At 36.1% G+C, this 16,088-nt stretch overlaps 1 protein-coding gene across 1 annotated transcript in view; it reads left to right on the top strand.

Moving 5' to 3' along the window:
* The window catches only part of LOC143682821 (serine/threonine-protein kinase greatwall-like), a 51,429-nt gene that overhangs the window by 13,976 nt on the left and 21,365 nt on the right, over positions 1–16,088 (top strand). The window contains 2 exon segments of the mRNA XM_077159284.1: positions 11,729–11,901; positions 14,570–15,691. Of these exon segments, the coding sequence (XP_077015399.1) occupies positions 11,729–11,901; positions 14,570–15,691 (1,295 nt within the window).

The raw sequence follows: 16,088 nt of genomic DNA on the forward strand, positions 1-16,088 counted from the left end.
TATCAATTTAATAATTTAAACATACAAATATTTGAATGGTATGTGGCATTCTGTATTTTATAATATAAAGACCACTTCAACAAGGATTCTTGCAGTTCTTTAAGTCAACAAAATAAAATATCTTGAGCTATGAGATCATTTCCAATTACTTATAATATTGAAATGATCATTGGACAAATTTTACTATATTGGATCTATAGAAATCTGATATCATGTGGAGAATGAGTAGTCCCTGCTATATTGTGTCTTTATAAAATTATTTCAAAAGAGTTTGTGGCAATTTAAAAAGCTGAAATATATATTTTTTTAATTAGCATCCAATAAAGGCAAAAGCCAAGCAGGAGAGGAGGAGTACAGGACACACTTACATTTGTACTGCGCTTACCTTCTCCCTTTATGACTTGGCAAACATGAACAGTTTGGTTCCATGAGCCCGTGTTCTTCATCTTAGGAATATGAACAATAAGGCTCTGGAGGGTGATGGCTATTAGATGTTGTTTTCATAAATGTTACCTCATTTGGTTGTCACCAAGCTGGGCATATGTAGGACATATATATTGTTTCCTCTTTACAGATGAGAAAACTAATGTGTATAAAGATTTAGTTATACACTAGAAAGTTGGTAATCTAAGTTCTGACTGGAAATAACAATTCTCTGTCAACTAAGCTTTTTCTGAGTCTTATTTCTTTTGTTAAAATCATATGGCTTAGGGTGCATGGCTGGTTCAGTGTCAAATGCTCACCTTTGATTCCTGGCCCATGCACGCACACAACAAAATCACATGGCTGAAAAATATATATAGGTGATAAGCAGAAGACAAAATATGGAACATGCTAATATTAATTGTAGCCTAATTCTTAAGAAACAACAATTGATTCTCCCTTAACCATTCTTTAATCTAGACAGGACCAGCTATATGCAAGGCAGTGTGCTAGCCACATGAGTGGATAGGCAGATGAGTAAGAGAAGCCCTTGCCTCAGAAAGAGCTTGGATTTTATGTGGTGGGGCAGATATATGGAGTAAGAAACACACTCCTAGAAAGTAAATGTGCAAGAGGGGCTCCATGATGCAACATGAAAAGTGACAAATGCTAGCTGAGAAGGTTCAGGAATGGTTCTAAATTATGGGAAGCTGGACTCAGAAAAACAAGCAGGACCTCAATAATGAAAATATGGTGGAAAACAGCATTTTAGTTAGAGGGCTGGCATGGGCTGAGGCATGTGTGCGTGGAAGTTTATTCCATATTCAGACAATAAGAGCGAGGTCTAATGTGTGGTAATGAGAAACTCAAACAATGGGAAAGGGAGTTTGGCAGGTAGTTGGGGAAGGACCTGGCATCATTACAGGGAGCTTAGGGATTATACTGTAGAAAATGGGGAGCTATCAAAAGTACCTATATTCTGACCCCAAGGGGGAAAAGAAGTGTTATAAATAAGATATAAGCGGCTGAGAGAGTTCAAATAGAGTCGAGAGGCTACTCTGGAGGTCACTCTTCAGTTAGATATTGCTACCTACCATGACTTGCCAAATCCCAACCAAAACCATTTGTGCCAATTCTAAAGAATACCTCAGGAGTTATATAAGATTTTATAAAGGTTCCATGCACTAGGGTAATTTTCCAGAAACCCACAACCTTCAAATGGGTCCCTGTACCAGGTAAGTCCTGAAATGCAGAGGGGCCAGCCTCTCTATAACATCAACTAGTTCCATCTCTTTACCCCATATTATTGCTAGCCCCTTCCAACATGAAAAAGCTAGAAAGGGCATAGCCCAAATACCTCTAAAGAGGGGGGAAAAGATCAAAGGTGATGGTGGAGTTATACAGAGAAGGTAGGGTTTAGCAAATGAGTATGAGTGCTGATCTTTAGTCTTCAGTGTCTTAGAGCAGCTAGAAGTATAAGCCTTAAATTGTGGAATTGTAATCCATACCAAACTCTGAAATCTGTTCTACAATTAATTGTTGTGATGTGCTTTGAAATTTATTGCTTTTTGTATGTATGTAATTTTTCAGAAAAAAAGAATTGTGGTTTGTAGGATGTTGGCTTGGAGATTGATTTCAACATCTTTTTTTGTAATATAAGTATGTAAAATATGCAGGAAGTGTTTTTTTAATTAATTTTTTAATTTTTTAAAAAATATAACATAAACACAAACATTCTTAACTTGTGATCATTCCATTCGATATATAATCAGTAATTCACAATATCATCACATAGTTGTATATTCATTATCATCATTACTTCAAACATTTGCATTAATTCAGAAAAAGAAATAAGACAAGAGAAAAAAATTCATACATACCATTCCCCTTATCCCTCCCTTTCATTGATCACTAGCATTTCAATCTAAATTTATTTATTTATTTATTTATTTATTTTATTAATTAATGGAAAAAAAGAAATTAACCCAACATTTAGAAATCATACCATTCTACATATGCAATCAGTAATTCTTAACATCATCACAAAGTGCCTGATCATTGTTTCTTAGTACATTTGCATCGGTTTAGAAGAACTAGCAACACAACCGAAAAAGATATAGAATGTTAATATAGAGAAAAAATAAAAGTAATAATAGTAAAAATAAAATACAATAAAATAAAACAAAACAAAACAAAAACCTATACCTCGGATGCAGCTTCATTCAGTGTTTTAACATGATTACTTTACAATTAGGTATTATTGTGCTGTCCATTTTTGAGTTTTTGTATCTAGTCCTGTTGCACAGTCTGTATCCCTTCAGCTCCAGTTGCCCATTATCTTACCCTGTTTCTAACTCCTGCTGGACTCTGTTACCAATGACATATTCCAAGTTTATTCTCGAATGTTGATTCACATCATTGGGACCATACAGTATTTGTCTTTTAGTTTTTGGCTAGACTCACTCAGCATAATGTTCTCTAGGTCCATCCATGCTATTACATGCTTCATAAGTTTATCCTGCCCTAAAGCTGCATAATATTCCATTGCATGTATATACCACAGTTTGTTTAGCCACTCGTCTGTTGATGGACACATTGGCTGTTTTCATCTCTTTGCAATTGTAAATAATGCTGCTATAAACATTGGTGTGCAAATGTCCGTTTGAGTTTTTGCCCTTAATTCCTTTGAGTAGATTCCCAGCAATGGTATTGCTGGGTCATATGGCAATTCTATATTCAGCTTTTTGAGGAATCGCCAAACTGCCTTCCACAGTGGTTGCACCATTTGACATTCCCACCAACAGTGGATAAGTGTGCCTCTTTCTCTGCATCCTCTCCAGCACTTGTCATTTTCTGTTTTGTTGATAATGGCCATTCTGGTGGGTGTGAGATGATATCTCATTGTGGTTTTGATTTGCATTTCTCTAATGGCCAGGGACATTGAGCATCTCTTCATGTGCCTTTTGGCCATTTGTATTTCCTCTTCTGATAGGTGTCTGTTCAAGAATTTTTCCCATTTTGTAATTGGGTTGGCTGTCTTTTTGTTGTTGAGTTGAACTATCTCTTTATAAATTCTGGATACTAGACCTTTATCTGATATGTCATTTCCAAATATTGTCTCCCATTGTGTAGGCTGTCTTTCTATTTTCTTGATGAAGTTCTTTGATGCACAAAAGTGTTTAATTTTGAGGAGTTCCCATTTATTTATTTCCTTCTTCAGTGCTCTTGCTTTAGGTTTAAGGTCCATAAAACTGCCTCCAATTGTAAGATTCATAAGATATCTCCCTACATTTTCCTCTAACTGTTTTATGGTCTTAGACCTAATGTTTAGATCTTTGATCCATTTTGAGTTAACTTTTGTATAGGGTGTGAGATATGGGTCTTCTTTCATTCTTTTGCATATGGATATCCAGTTCTCTAGGCACCATTTATTGAAGAGACTGTTCTGTCCCAGGTGAGCTGGCTTGACTGCCTTATCAAAGATCAAATGTCCATAGATGAGAGGGTCTATATCTGAGCACTCTATTCGATTCCATTGGTTGATATATCTATCTTTATGCCAATACCATGCTGTCTTGACCACTGTGGCTTCATAATATGCCTTAAAGTCCGGCAGCGTGAGACCTCCAGCTTCGTTTTTTTTCCTCAAGATGTTTTTAGCAATTCGGGGCACGATGCCCTTCCAGATAAATTTGCTTATTGGTTTTTCTATTTCTGAAAAATAAGTTGTTGGGGTTTTGATTGGTATTGCATTGAATCTGTAAATCAATTTAGGTAGAATTGACATCTTAACTATATTTAGTCTTCCAATCCATGAACACGGTATGCCCTTCCATCTATTTAGGTCTTCTGTGATTTCTTTTAACAGTTTTTTGTAGTTTTCTTTATATAGGTTTTTTGTCTCTTTAGTTAAATTTATTCCTAGGTATTTTATTCTTTTTGTTGCAATTGTAAATGGGATTCGTTTCTTGATTTCCCCCTCAGCTTGTTCATTACTAGTGTATAGAAATGCTACAGATTGTTGAATGTTGATCTTGTAACTTGCTACTTTGCTGTACTCATTTATTGGCTCTAGTAATTTTGTTGTGGATTTTTCCAGGTGTTCGACATATAGTATCATTTCGTCTGCAAACAGTGATAGTTTTACTTCTTCCTTTCCAATTTTGATGCCTTGTATTTCTTTTTCTTGTCTAATTGCTCTGGCTAGAACCTCCAACACAATGTTGAATAATAGTGGTGATAGTGGACATCCTTGTTTTGTTCCTGATCTTAGGGGGAAAGTTTTCAATTTTTCCCCATTGAGGATGATATTAGCTGTGGGTTTTTCATATATTCCCTCTATCAATTTAAGGAAGTTCCCTTGTATTCCTATCTTTTGAAGTGTTTTCAACAGGAAAGGGTGTTGAATCTTGTCAAATGCCTTCTCTGCGTCAATTGAGATGATCATGTGATTTTTCTGCTTTGATTTGTTGATATGGTGTATTACATTAATTGATTTTCTTATGTTGAACCATCCTTGCATACCTGGGATGAACCCTACTTGGTCATGATGTATAATTCTTTTAATGTGTTGTTGGATATGATTTGCTAGAATTTTATTGAGGATTTTTGCATCTATATTCATTAGAGAGATTGGCCTGTAGTTTTCTTTTTTTGTAATATCTTTGCCTGGTTTTGGTATGAGGGTGATGTTGGGTTCATAGAATGAATTAGGTAGCTTTCCCTCCAGTTCGATTTTTTTGAAGAGTTTGAGAAGAGTTGGTACTAATTCTTTCTGGAATGTTTGATAGAATTCATATGTGAAGCCGTCTGGTCCTGGACTTTTCTTTTTAGGAAGCTTTTGAATGACTAATTCAATTTCTTTACTTGTGATTGGTTTGTTGAGGTCATCTATGTCTTCTTGAGTCAAAGTTAAATGTTCATGTCTTTCCAGGAACCCGTCCATTTCATCTAAATTGTTGTATTTATTAGCGTAAAGTTGTTCATAGTATCCTGTTATTACCTCCTTTATTTCTGTGAGGTCAGTAGTTATGTCTCCTCTTCCATTTTTGATCTTATTTATTTGCATCCTCTCTCTTCTTCTTTTTGTCAATCTTGCTAAGGGCCCATCAATCTTATTGATTTTCTCATAGAACCAACTTCTGGTCTTATTGATTTTCTCTATTGTTTTCAATTTCATTTATTTCAGCTCTAATCTTTGTTTTTTCTTTCCTTTTGCTTGCTTTGGGGTTAGTTTGCTGTTCTTTCTCCAGTTCTTCCAAGTGGACAGTTAATTCCTGCATTTTTGCCTTTTCTTCTTTTCTGATATAGGCATTTAGGGCAATAAATTTCCCTCTTAGCACTGCCTTTGCTGCGTCCCATAAATTTTGATATATTGTGTTTTCATTTTCATTCACCTCGAGGTATTTACTAATTTCTCTTGCAATTTCTTCTTTGACCCAGTTGTTGTTTAAGAGTGTGTTGTTGAGCCTCCACGTATTTGTGAATTTTCTGGCACTCCGCCTATTATTGATTTCCAACTTCATTCCTTTATGATCCGAGAAAGTGTTGTGTATGATTTCAATCTTTTTAAATTTGTTAAGACTTGCTTTGTGACCCAGCATATGGTCTATCTTTGAGAATGATCCATGAGCACTTGAGAAAAAGGTGTATCCTGCTATTCTGGGATGTAATGTCCTATAAATGTCTGTTAAGTCTAGCTCCTTTATAGTAATATTCAGATTCTCTATTTCTTTATTGATCCTCTGTCTAGATGTTCTGTCCATTGATGAGAGTGGTGAATTGAAGTCTCCAACTATTATGGTATATGTGTCTATTTCCCTTTTCAGTGTTTGTAGTGTATTCCTCACGTATTTTGGGGCATTCTGGTTCGGTGCATAAATATTTATGATTGTTATGTCTTCTTGTTTAATTGTTCCTTTTATTAGTATATAGTGTCCTTCTTTGTCTCTTTTAACTGTTTTACATTTGAAGTCTAATTTGTTGGATATTAGTATAGCCACTCCTGCTCTTTTCTGGTTGTTATTTGCATGAAATATCTTTTCCCAACCTTTCACTTTCAACCTATGTTTATCTTTGGGTCTAAGATGTGTTTCCTGTAGACAGCATATAGAAGGATCCTGTTTTTTAATCCATTCTGCCAGTCTATGTCTTTTGATTGGGGAATTCAGTCCATTAACATTTAGTGTTATTACTGTTTGGATAATATTTTCCTCTACAATTTTTCCTTTTGTATTGTATATATCATATCTGACTTTCCTTCTTTCTACACTCTTCTCCATACCTCTCTCTTCTGTCTTTTTGTATCTGACTCTAGTGCTCCCTTTAGTATTTCTTGCAGAGCTGGTCTCTTGGTCACAAATTCTCTCAGTGACTTTTTGTCTGAGAATGTTTTAATTTCTCCCTCATTTTTGAAGGACAATTTTGCTGGATATAGGAGTCTTGGTTGGCAGTTTTTCTCTTTTAGTAATTTAAATATATCGTCCCACTGTCTTCTAGCTTCCATGGTTTCTGCTGAGAAATCTACACATAGTCTTATTGGGTTTCCCTTGTATGTGATGGATTGTTTTTCTCTTGCTGCTTTCAAGATCCTCTCTTTCTCTTTGACCTGTGACATTCTAACTAGTAAGTGTCTTGGAGAACGCCTATTTGGGTCTAATCTCTTTGGGGTGCGCTGCACTTCTTGGATCTGTAATTTTAGGTCTTTCATAAGATTTGGGAAATTTTCAGTGATAATTTCTTCCATTAGTTTTTCTCCTCCTTTTCCCTTCTCTTCTCCTTCTGGGACACCCACAGCACGTATATTTGTGCGGTTCATATTGTCCTTGAGTTCCCTGATACCCTGTTCAAATTTTTCCATTCTTTTCCCGATAGTTTCTGTTTCTTTTTGGAATTCAGATGTTCCATCCTCCAAATCACTAATTCTATCTTCTGTCTCTTTAAATCTATCATTGTAGGTATCCATTGTTTTTTCCATCTTTTCTACTTTATCCTTCACTCCCATAAGTTCTGTAATTTGTTTTTTCAGTTTTTCTATTTCTTCTTTTTGTTCAGCCCATGTCTTCTTCATGTCCTCCCTCAATTTATCGATTTCATTTTTGAAGAGGTTTTCCATTTCTGTTCATATATTCAGCATTAGTTGTCTCAGCTCCTGTATCTCATTTGAACTATTGGTTTGTTCCTTTGACTGGGCCATATTCTCAATCTTCTGAGCGTGGACCGTTATCTTCTGCTGGCATCTGGGCATTTAGTCAGATTTCCCTGGGTGTCGGACCCAACAAGTTTGTAAGATTTTTCTGTGAAATCTCTGGGTTCTGTTTTTCTTATCCTGCCCAGTAGGTGGCGCTCGTGGCACACGTTTGTCTCACGTGTTTCGAAGGGATCCCCCCGGTCATCGTTCTCTGCGGCCTGGGGATTTCCGATCCAATTCTTTCAGTTGGTCCGGTGGGCCGTGCGTGGTGGGGGCGTCAGCCGCCGCGGCTTGAGGGGACCCCGTGGTTCCTTTATTAATTCCCCTATTGGTGTTTGGTTGGACCCAGTCCCTGCCACTGTCGGAAATTCCCTCCTCTCCTTGGAGGGGTGTCGGTCGCCAGCCGCAGCGGCCCGGGGAATTCGCCACCAGACCAGGGAGCCGCACACGGGGGAGGGGTGTCAGTTGCCGGCCACCGTGGCTTGGGTAGCTCTCTGATCCGAGACTCGTAGCCGGACCAGGAAGCCACCCGCAAAAGAGGGGCGCCGGCCGCTGCGGCTTGGGAAACTTGCCTCTCCGAGACTCTCAGCCGGCCCGGGAAGGAGGGAGGGAGGAGCTCTGGCTGCCACAGCTGCCGCTGCTCGGGGAATCGCGCGCCGCTCGGGGATCTCACCGCAGCAGAGTCTCGCAGTCAGTCTAGCCAGTCCAGACTGGGGTACGCTGTGTGTCCATTCCCTGCAGTGGCCCCGGGAGCTGTTCTGCACTGTTTCTGTTCACCTAGTAGTTGCTCTGGAGGAGGAACTAAGACGCACGTACCTTACTAAGCCGCCATCTTGGTCCCCCACCTCTAAATTTATTTTAACATTTGTTCCCCCTATTATTTTGTTTTAGTCCATATGTTTTACTCATCTATTGATAAGGTAGATAAAAGGAGCATCAGACACAAGGTTTTCACAATCACACAGTCACATTGTGGAAGCTATATCATTATACAATCATCTTCAAGAAACATGGCTATGGAACACAGCTCCACATTTTCAGGCAGTTCCCTCCAGCCTCTCCATTACATCTTGACTAATGTAAGAATAACCTCCAGGATATTTAATGCATAATAATAGCCTCCAGGATAACCTCTCAGCTCTGTTAGAAATCTCTCAGCCATTGACACTTTACTTTGTCTCATTTCACTCTTCCTGCTTTTGGTCAAGAAGATTTTCTCAATCCCTAAATGTTGAGTCTCAGCTCATTCTAGGATTTCTGTCCCACGTTGCCAGGAAGGTCCACACCCCTGGGAGTCATGTCCCACATAGACAGGAGGAGGACAGTGAGTTTGCTTGTTGTGTTGGCTGGAGAGAGGGCCACATCTGAGCAACAGAAGAGGTTCTCCTGGGGGTGACTCTTAGGCCTAATTTTAAATAGGCTTGACCTGTCCTTTGTGGAGGTTAAGTTTCATATGCGTAAACCCCAAGATTGGGGGCTCAGCCTATGGCTTTGGTTGTCCCCACTGCTTGTGAGAATAAGAATATCAAGAATTCAACTTGGGGAGGCTGAATTTTCCCCCTTTCTCACCATTCCGTGAAGGGGACTTTAAATACTTTTTTATTCACTTTTCAAATCCCTCTGGGATTTATCAGAATGTCACTCTGGACAAACCAACAAAATCTCATGCCCTACTCAAGGTTCCATGTACTTATGGCGTTCAAGTTAACTCTCCACATAAGTTATATTAGGAAATGCACTAGTCAAAATATAAACTTTGTACCAAATAAACATTTTTTGCTTTAGTCTCATATATGTTAAAGTTTTAAAATATGAATTACCATCTATTTTCATAATATCTTATTATTATTTTAATTATATATATTAATATCTTCATAATTATCATAAAGTAATGATATTCCTTTGTTCTTCCTCATGCAAAAACATGTTTAAAATTTGTACATTTACTCATTATCATTATACACTCTAGGCATTCCTAGATTATACCATCTCAATACTTGTCACTTTTTTCTTTCTGATTTCATTTGTGCCCCCAGCCCTCCTCCCTCTATCATTCTCACATTCAGCTTCATTCAGTGTTTTAACATAATTATATTACAGCTAGGTAGTATTGTGCTATCCATTTCTGAGTTTTTGCAATCAGTGCAGGAAGTATTTTTGTTAAGGAAAAAGAGAATACTTTTTCCCCTAAAGTAAAGTAACTGACTGTTGCAGAATGATAAACAAGAATGTGTCGGACAAAAGAGATGAATATAAAAAGTTGTAGAAGTCTTCTTGGAAGTGAATTTTATGGGTTGCGGTTAACGTTGGCTAGGATTTTATAGTTTTATAAGATTTTTAATAATTTTCTTATCAGATGTATCTTCATGCAAAACAAGAATTTGGTTTTTACTTTTAAATGACAATGTTTTCTTGGATTAATTGTTTGCTCTTAGTGAGAAGATTTTAAAGGTTTTTAGACATCTGAGTAGATGACAAATATTCTATGTCTTATTAGACCAGGATACTTATTGATATATATGTTGACCATCTCTTTCCTTATTGTTTTAGACAATGCCTCTTCACTTTTAAAAAAATGTTTTTTAAAAATCATGTTATGTTTTTATTATTTATTACTGTCAAACTTTTGTCACCTTGATTAAATAAACAATAAAAATCCATATGCAAAAAAAATTATAGTATGGGATGGAGCGAATAGGAGTGTGGATATGACAAAATTGGACATGGGTTGATGGGTATTAGGGCTAAATGATGGGCATAATACTCTGTCTACTTTCTGTATGTTCGAAATTCTCTCTATTAGAGAGTTTAAAAACCAGACTCAAAATCAATTTGATGTATGCATACTGTCTACCAAAAAGACAGTAGGATTAGATGGACTAAAATTCTCCTTCCAATTTTAAAGTTGTAATTTCAAGTCAGTTTTCAATTTATAGCTCAAAAGCCTAAGGATTTTCTTGCAGTTGAAGTCATGGTTGCCCCTTTTGGGAAAGAGAAAAGTTAGATAGACAGACAGACACACATATATGCATGCCTGTATGTACATGCGCACACACAGTTGTGTGTAAAGTGTAATATATGTATTATGATTTTTAGTAAAAATGTGACTGTCTTATTGTGTCTACTTAGCAGCTGAGTGACAATTTACAGCAGCATCATTTATTTATATATGATGCAGGAACATGCATCATGCTGCTGAGGCTCTAGCCAATTTGCTGTTGTTTATTTATCTTATCCAATGGTATTAAGGAACTCTCTTAAGAATGTGCACTATCACCACTGTTATTCAACATTGTGTTGGAAGTTCTAGCCAGAGCAATTCGACAAGAAAAAGAAATACAAGGCATCAAAATTGGAAAAGAAGAAGTAAAACTCACTGTTTGCAGATGATTTGATACTGTATGTCGAAAACCCCAAAAAATCCACAGGAAAACTACTAAAGCTAATAAACAAGTACAGCAAAGTGTCAGGTTACAAGATCAGCACTCAAAAATCTGTAGTGTTTCTATACTCTAGTAATGAACAATCTGAGGGGGAAATCAAGAAATGAATTCCATTTACAATTGCAACCAAAAGAATAAAATATTTAGAAATTAAAAATAAATAAATAAATAAATAGATAGATAAAAGAATGTGCAAGGCTTGGCATTATAAGCACATAAGCCTGAACATTAAAATAAAGCTACACTGTTAATTATACAAACTGAATTGCATAAATCTCATCACATTCCAACTTTATAGCACATCTAATATAGCAGATCTATAATGCCTCTCTATCAAGAATAGTTCACACTGAATCATGGGTCTCAAAATTGATTTCCTCCTAATTATTATAGTTCCCTTGTCCTGATTTTGACTAGACTAATGTTGAAGGCGTTTTGTTTTATTGTTTCAGAGCCAGTCTTGTATTTGTAACAACTTGCTTGTCTAAGCATAATGGGAAGCATGCCAGAAAAGTGTGACTCCAGCTGTATGGATTGGGCGGTTTTATGTAGAAATAGTTCCAAGATGCCATGCTTTATATTTTGCTGGATTATCTGCAGAGTAAGGAGTCAGATTAGGGTAGGAACAAAGAAAGATGTGACACAAAACCCCAATTTTCTCTATTCTTTCCAGGTCTTGAAACCATTCCCTCCAGCCCAGGAATGCCAGTGAAGTGTCTGACCTGTAATCTACTCCAGTCTCGGAAGAGGCTGGCTACTTCCAGTGCCAGCAGCCAGTCCCACACTTTTATATCCAGCATGGAATCAGAGTGCCACAGCAGTCCCAGACAGGAAAAGGATTATCAGGTTAATTCATTTTATCTTACCCAAATAATTATGTGTGTGAAAGTAGTGATAGAAATTCTTTAAACTTTCCTTCTAAATTGTGGAAGGAAGTGAAATTGTTACATGAATGGCAATCCACGTGTTATAAAAAAGTCTTCATTTTCCTGTCCATTCCTTCAAATTCTTTTGAAATATTTCCCTTCTCGTTCAGATGTGAATTTGTTCTTGTTTGACTATATGAGGAGATTTTTTTTTTTTTTTTTAGTTCCTGCAATAAACTGATAGTACATAATTGCCTTCTAGGCCTCTAGGTGAGTTTTTTCTTTAATTCCCTACCATGGTACAGATATTAACTAGTTGGGTCTTTTTATTTTTTTAAACCTATATCTTATTTTAAAACTTATACTATCTCCCTCTATACTGTTTTTCCCCTCAGTTTCTAACTAAATGGAATGGTAACTCTTCTGGATCAGAAACAACTTTTAGACCACAAAAGTGATAGAGTTGTACCTTTAAAAGTATCTGTTCTATGTGGCTGTGTGATTGTGAAAACCTTGTGTCTGGTGCTCCTTTTATCTACAGTATGGACAGATGAGTAAAAAATATGGATTAAAAATAAATAAATAATGGGGGAAAAATAGTATGTGTTCTGAGGAGATTGCTTACCAAGTGAATGAATTTACTTAAAGTTGTTTTACTTCATTTGTATTTTCAGTTTTTGCCTTTTTCAAGTTACTACAGCTAATAGATATTGCTAGGAGCTAAAATTTAAAATTATACTATGGCCTACTTCATAAAGTACTGATAAGATATTATAATGTTCGATTAGAATAATGATATTTTATCATTATTAAAATAAACCTTCCATTTGATAAAATAATTTGGATCTTGTCTGTTCTTTGTTCTCAGTAACATGATATCTTTATTATCATTAGATATTTATATGTTAGGAGTAAGACCAAATTATTTTTCAGTTAAGACAGGATTTCTTAATCTCATTTTCTTCTCTCCTTATAGGCTGCTGTATAGGTAAAATCTACTGCTGGGTAAACAGAAACCATTCCTAGTACTATTATTCCAGCCCTTTCCTATTCAAGAAAGCAGATTGTATTAGTATTTCAAACTCTGTACACCTCTTCCTCCTGCTTCTTCTGCCTCCCTGAGAAATGCAGTAAAAAGATTGCAGGGTGGGCCATGGTGGCTCAGCAGGCAGCGTTCTCACCTGTCATGTCGGAGACCCGGTTTCGGTGCCCGGTGCCTGCCCATGCGAAAAAAACCAAAAGACTGTAGTAGTGGTTCCCAAGCTATGACCAATGAATACCAGACCATGATGACTCCTGGTAAACTTTACACTTATCCCAATATGCATCCTTTTCTTTGATTGCAGTTTAGTGATTGATAATTTTCTTTTTGATCATGATTAAGTACTCATTATTATTACAAAGTAAGTTAATAATAGTTACTGAAGTTTGATGTTTGCACTTCATAAGTAGTTTCCTGATGATTCTAATTAAATAATCCTTTAAAAATCCTGGTTACCATTTACTAATTCGCAATACATCTAAAGTTCTGAATGCACATGAATTCCCACAGATAGTTGGAATTCAGTTATCAACAAAGTGTTTTGTTTTTCAATGCATCATCCATTTGACAATGGATTTAAATCCTGGTAATTTGGGGTTTTTTATTATAAATCACAATAAGTTTAGTTTCATTATCAGCCTGGTTTTATTTAACTTATATGAACTGATACATATTTACATTAACCATATTTTAGTTTATAATTTTCCACTAACTAGGCTTCAAGCCCCATGCGTTTTACAATTCAAAACAAAACAATCCATACTCATACAACAATTTTCATAATAGCAATATTCACAATAATTGAAAGGTGGAAACAACCCAGTGCCCTTTAATGGATGAATAAACAAAATGTAGTACATCTATACAATGGAATATTACTCAACTTTTAAAAAGGCTGAAATTCTGACACATGCTCCAACATGGATGAACCTCAAACTCATTATTTGAATGAAATAAACCAAAATTAATAAATATTGTTTGGTTATATTTATATGAAATATTTAGAATAAGCAGATTCATAGAGACAGCAGATATATTAGACGTTGCCAAGAACTAAGAGAAGAGAATAGGGAGTTATTTCTTAAAGAGTGCAGAGTCTCCATGTGGAGTGATGAAGTGTCCCAGAATCAGGTCTTGGTGATGGTAGCACAACATTGCAAATATAATTAATTCCACTGAATTGCACATTTAACAGTGGTTATAATGGGAAATTTTTCATTCTGTATATATCACATTAAAAATGTTTAAGAAAAAGGAATAATCCATAGCCCTATTGCAAAACAGTTATATATATAATGTACCTTACCCCAAAATTTTCCTAAATATGTTGCCCCTTAATTTGTTTCATTGAAATAACATGTAATAAACTAACAAAATAAGTATTTGTTGAGTAACTGACTTAAATTTTACACCAGTATTTCACCGAAAGTAATTTAATACACTTACTCTGCAGCTGTTTTTATTGCTTTTTGATTCTTGTTTTCCTTGTTCTTTTTTTCACTGGAAAGTAGGAATGGGCAGCATAGTATTTTATGAGGTCCATTATTCCACTTAGGTGGGAATCTCAGCTTTATAAAACTAAGGAAATTATTTTTTCCCCTCTTAGGAAAGTGATGAGGCATTGGGCTCAACAATGATGAGTTTGAATGCAACTGAAAAGGCTTTATGTACAAAGTTTACCAAAAGTTTCTATAGAAAGGATCTCGAGTTAGCCCTCTCTCCCATTCGTACCAGCAGCAGCATTCCTGCCCCTGGAAGCTCTTGCATAAAAGTTGCTAAAAAACACTTCTCTGGGAAAACTTCTTGGGAAGGAAGAGAACTGGATGTAAACAACACTAATACGTTCGCTGACACAAGACAGCCTGGATTTCCTCAGTTGAGCCAGTTGGCTGTGGATTCTAGCAATATGACTGAAGAGCACCTTGGAAAGAAAGGTTTAAAAAGAAATTTTGAGTTAGTTGATTCCAGTCCTTGTCAGAAAATTATACAGAATTAAAAAAATTGTGTAGAGATTAATCAGAGTAATGAAATGATGGATTGTTTTGCAAATCGAAGTACAGGCTTAACAACTGAAGTCCAGGACCTTAACCTCGCAATGTACAGAAGTGAGCAAAGTGACTGTGATAATAAGGAGAAAATCGTCAATTATTTTAATGATAAACAACAAACACCAGAAAAATCACCTATCCCTGTAATAGCAAAAAACCTTATGTGTGAACTGGATGAAGATTGTGAAAAGAACAGTAAGAATGACTACTTAAGTTCTAGTTTTCTATGTTCTGATGATGATAGAGCTCCTAAGAGTATATGCATGGACTCTGATTCATCTTTTCCTGGAACTTCTGTAATGGAAAGGCAGTCTTTAGATCCAGGTAACAGCATCAAAGAATCCTCTTTTGAAGAATCAAATATCGAAGACCAACTGATTATATCAACAAGCTGCCAGGAAAATACCTTACCAAAAGGTGATGAGAATTCAGATGTCCAAGACAGTAACCAAAAAATGTTGGCTCCTTCTTTGGAGGTGTTGAAGACATTAACCCTCTCTAAGAGAAACACTGTAGCTTTTCGAAGTTTTAACAGTCATATCAATGCATCCAATAACTCAGAACCATCCAAAATGAGCATTACTTCTTTAGATACAATGGAAATTTCGTGTGTTTATAGTGGTTCATATCCCATGGCTGTAACCCCTACTCAAAAAGGAAGAGCCTATGTTCCTTATCAGGTATGTTATAACTTTCTAACACTTTGTTCTTTGAATTTAAGAAAAATAACTATCAAGGCCAGACATTTGCCTCTTAACTGGACTGTGTATGACATCACAATTTTGTTCCATTTGGTTGAGAATCTACAAGTTGTCGAGAGTTTTAGTGCAGGAAGGTAAATGTGATAGTAATAACATTTGTTTTTAACTATGATGCCTCCTTCCATTTATATAGCTCTATATACTTTTCTAAGAAATAGGGAAATTCAACCACATATTTTCACTCAGTCCCAGCAACATATAAGATACACAGTGAAAGTCCACTCTACATTACTGCCTTCTCAGAACACATTTAGATGATCTCCTTTCTTTATAGAAAAATGTTTAAAATATATTTCAAACCTTATTTTATTTTTAT

Source organism: Tamandua tetradactyla, chromosome 1 (genome assembly GCF_023851605.1).
Source record: "Tamandua tetradactyla isolate mTamTet1 chromosome 1, mTamTet1.pri, whole genome shotgun sequence".
Taxonomy (NCBI): Eukaryota; Metazoa; Chordata; class Mammalia; order Pilosa; family Myrmecophagidae; genus Tamandua; species Tamandua tetradactyla.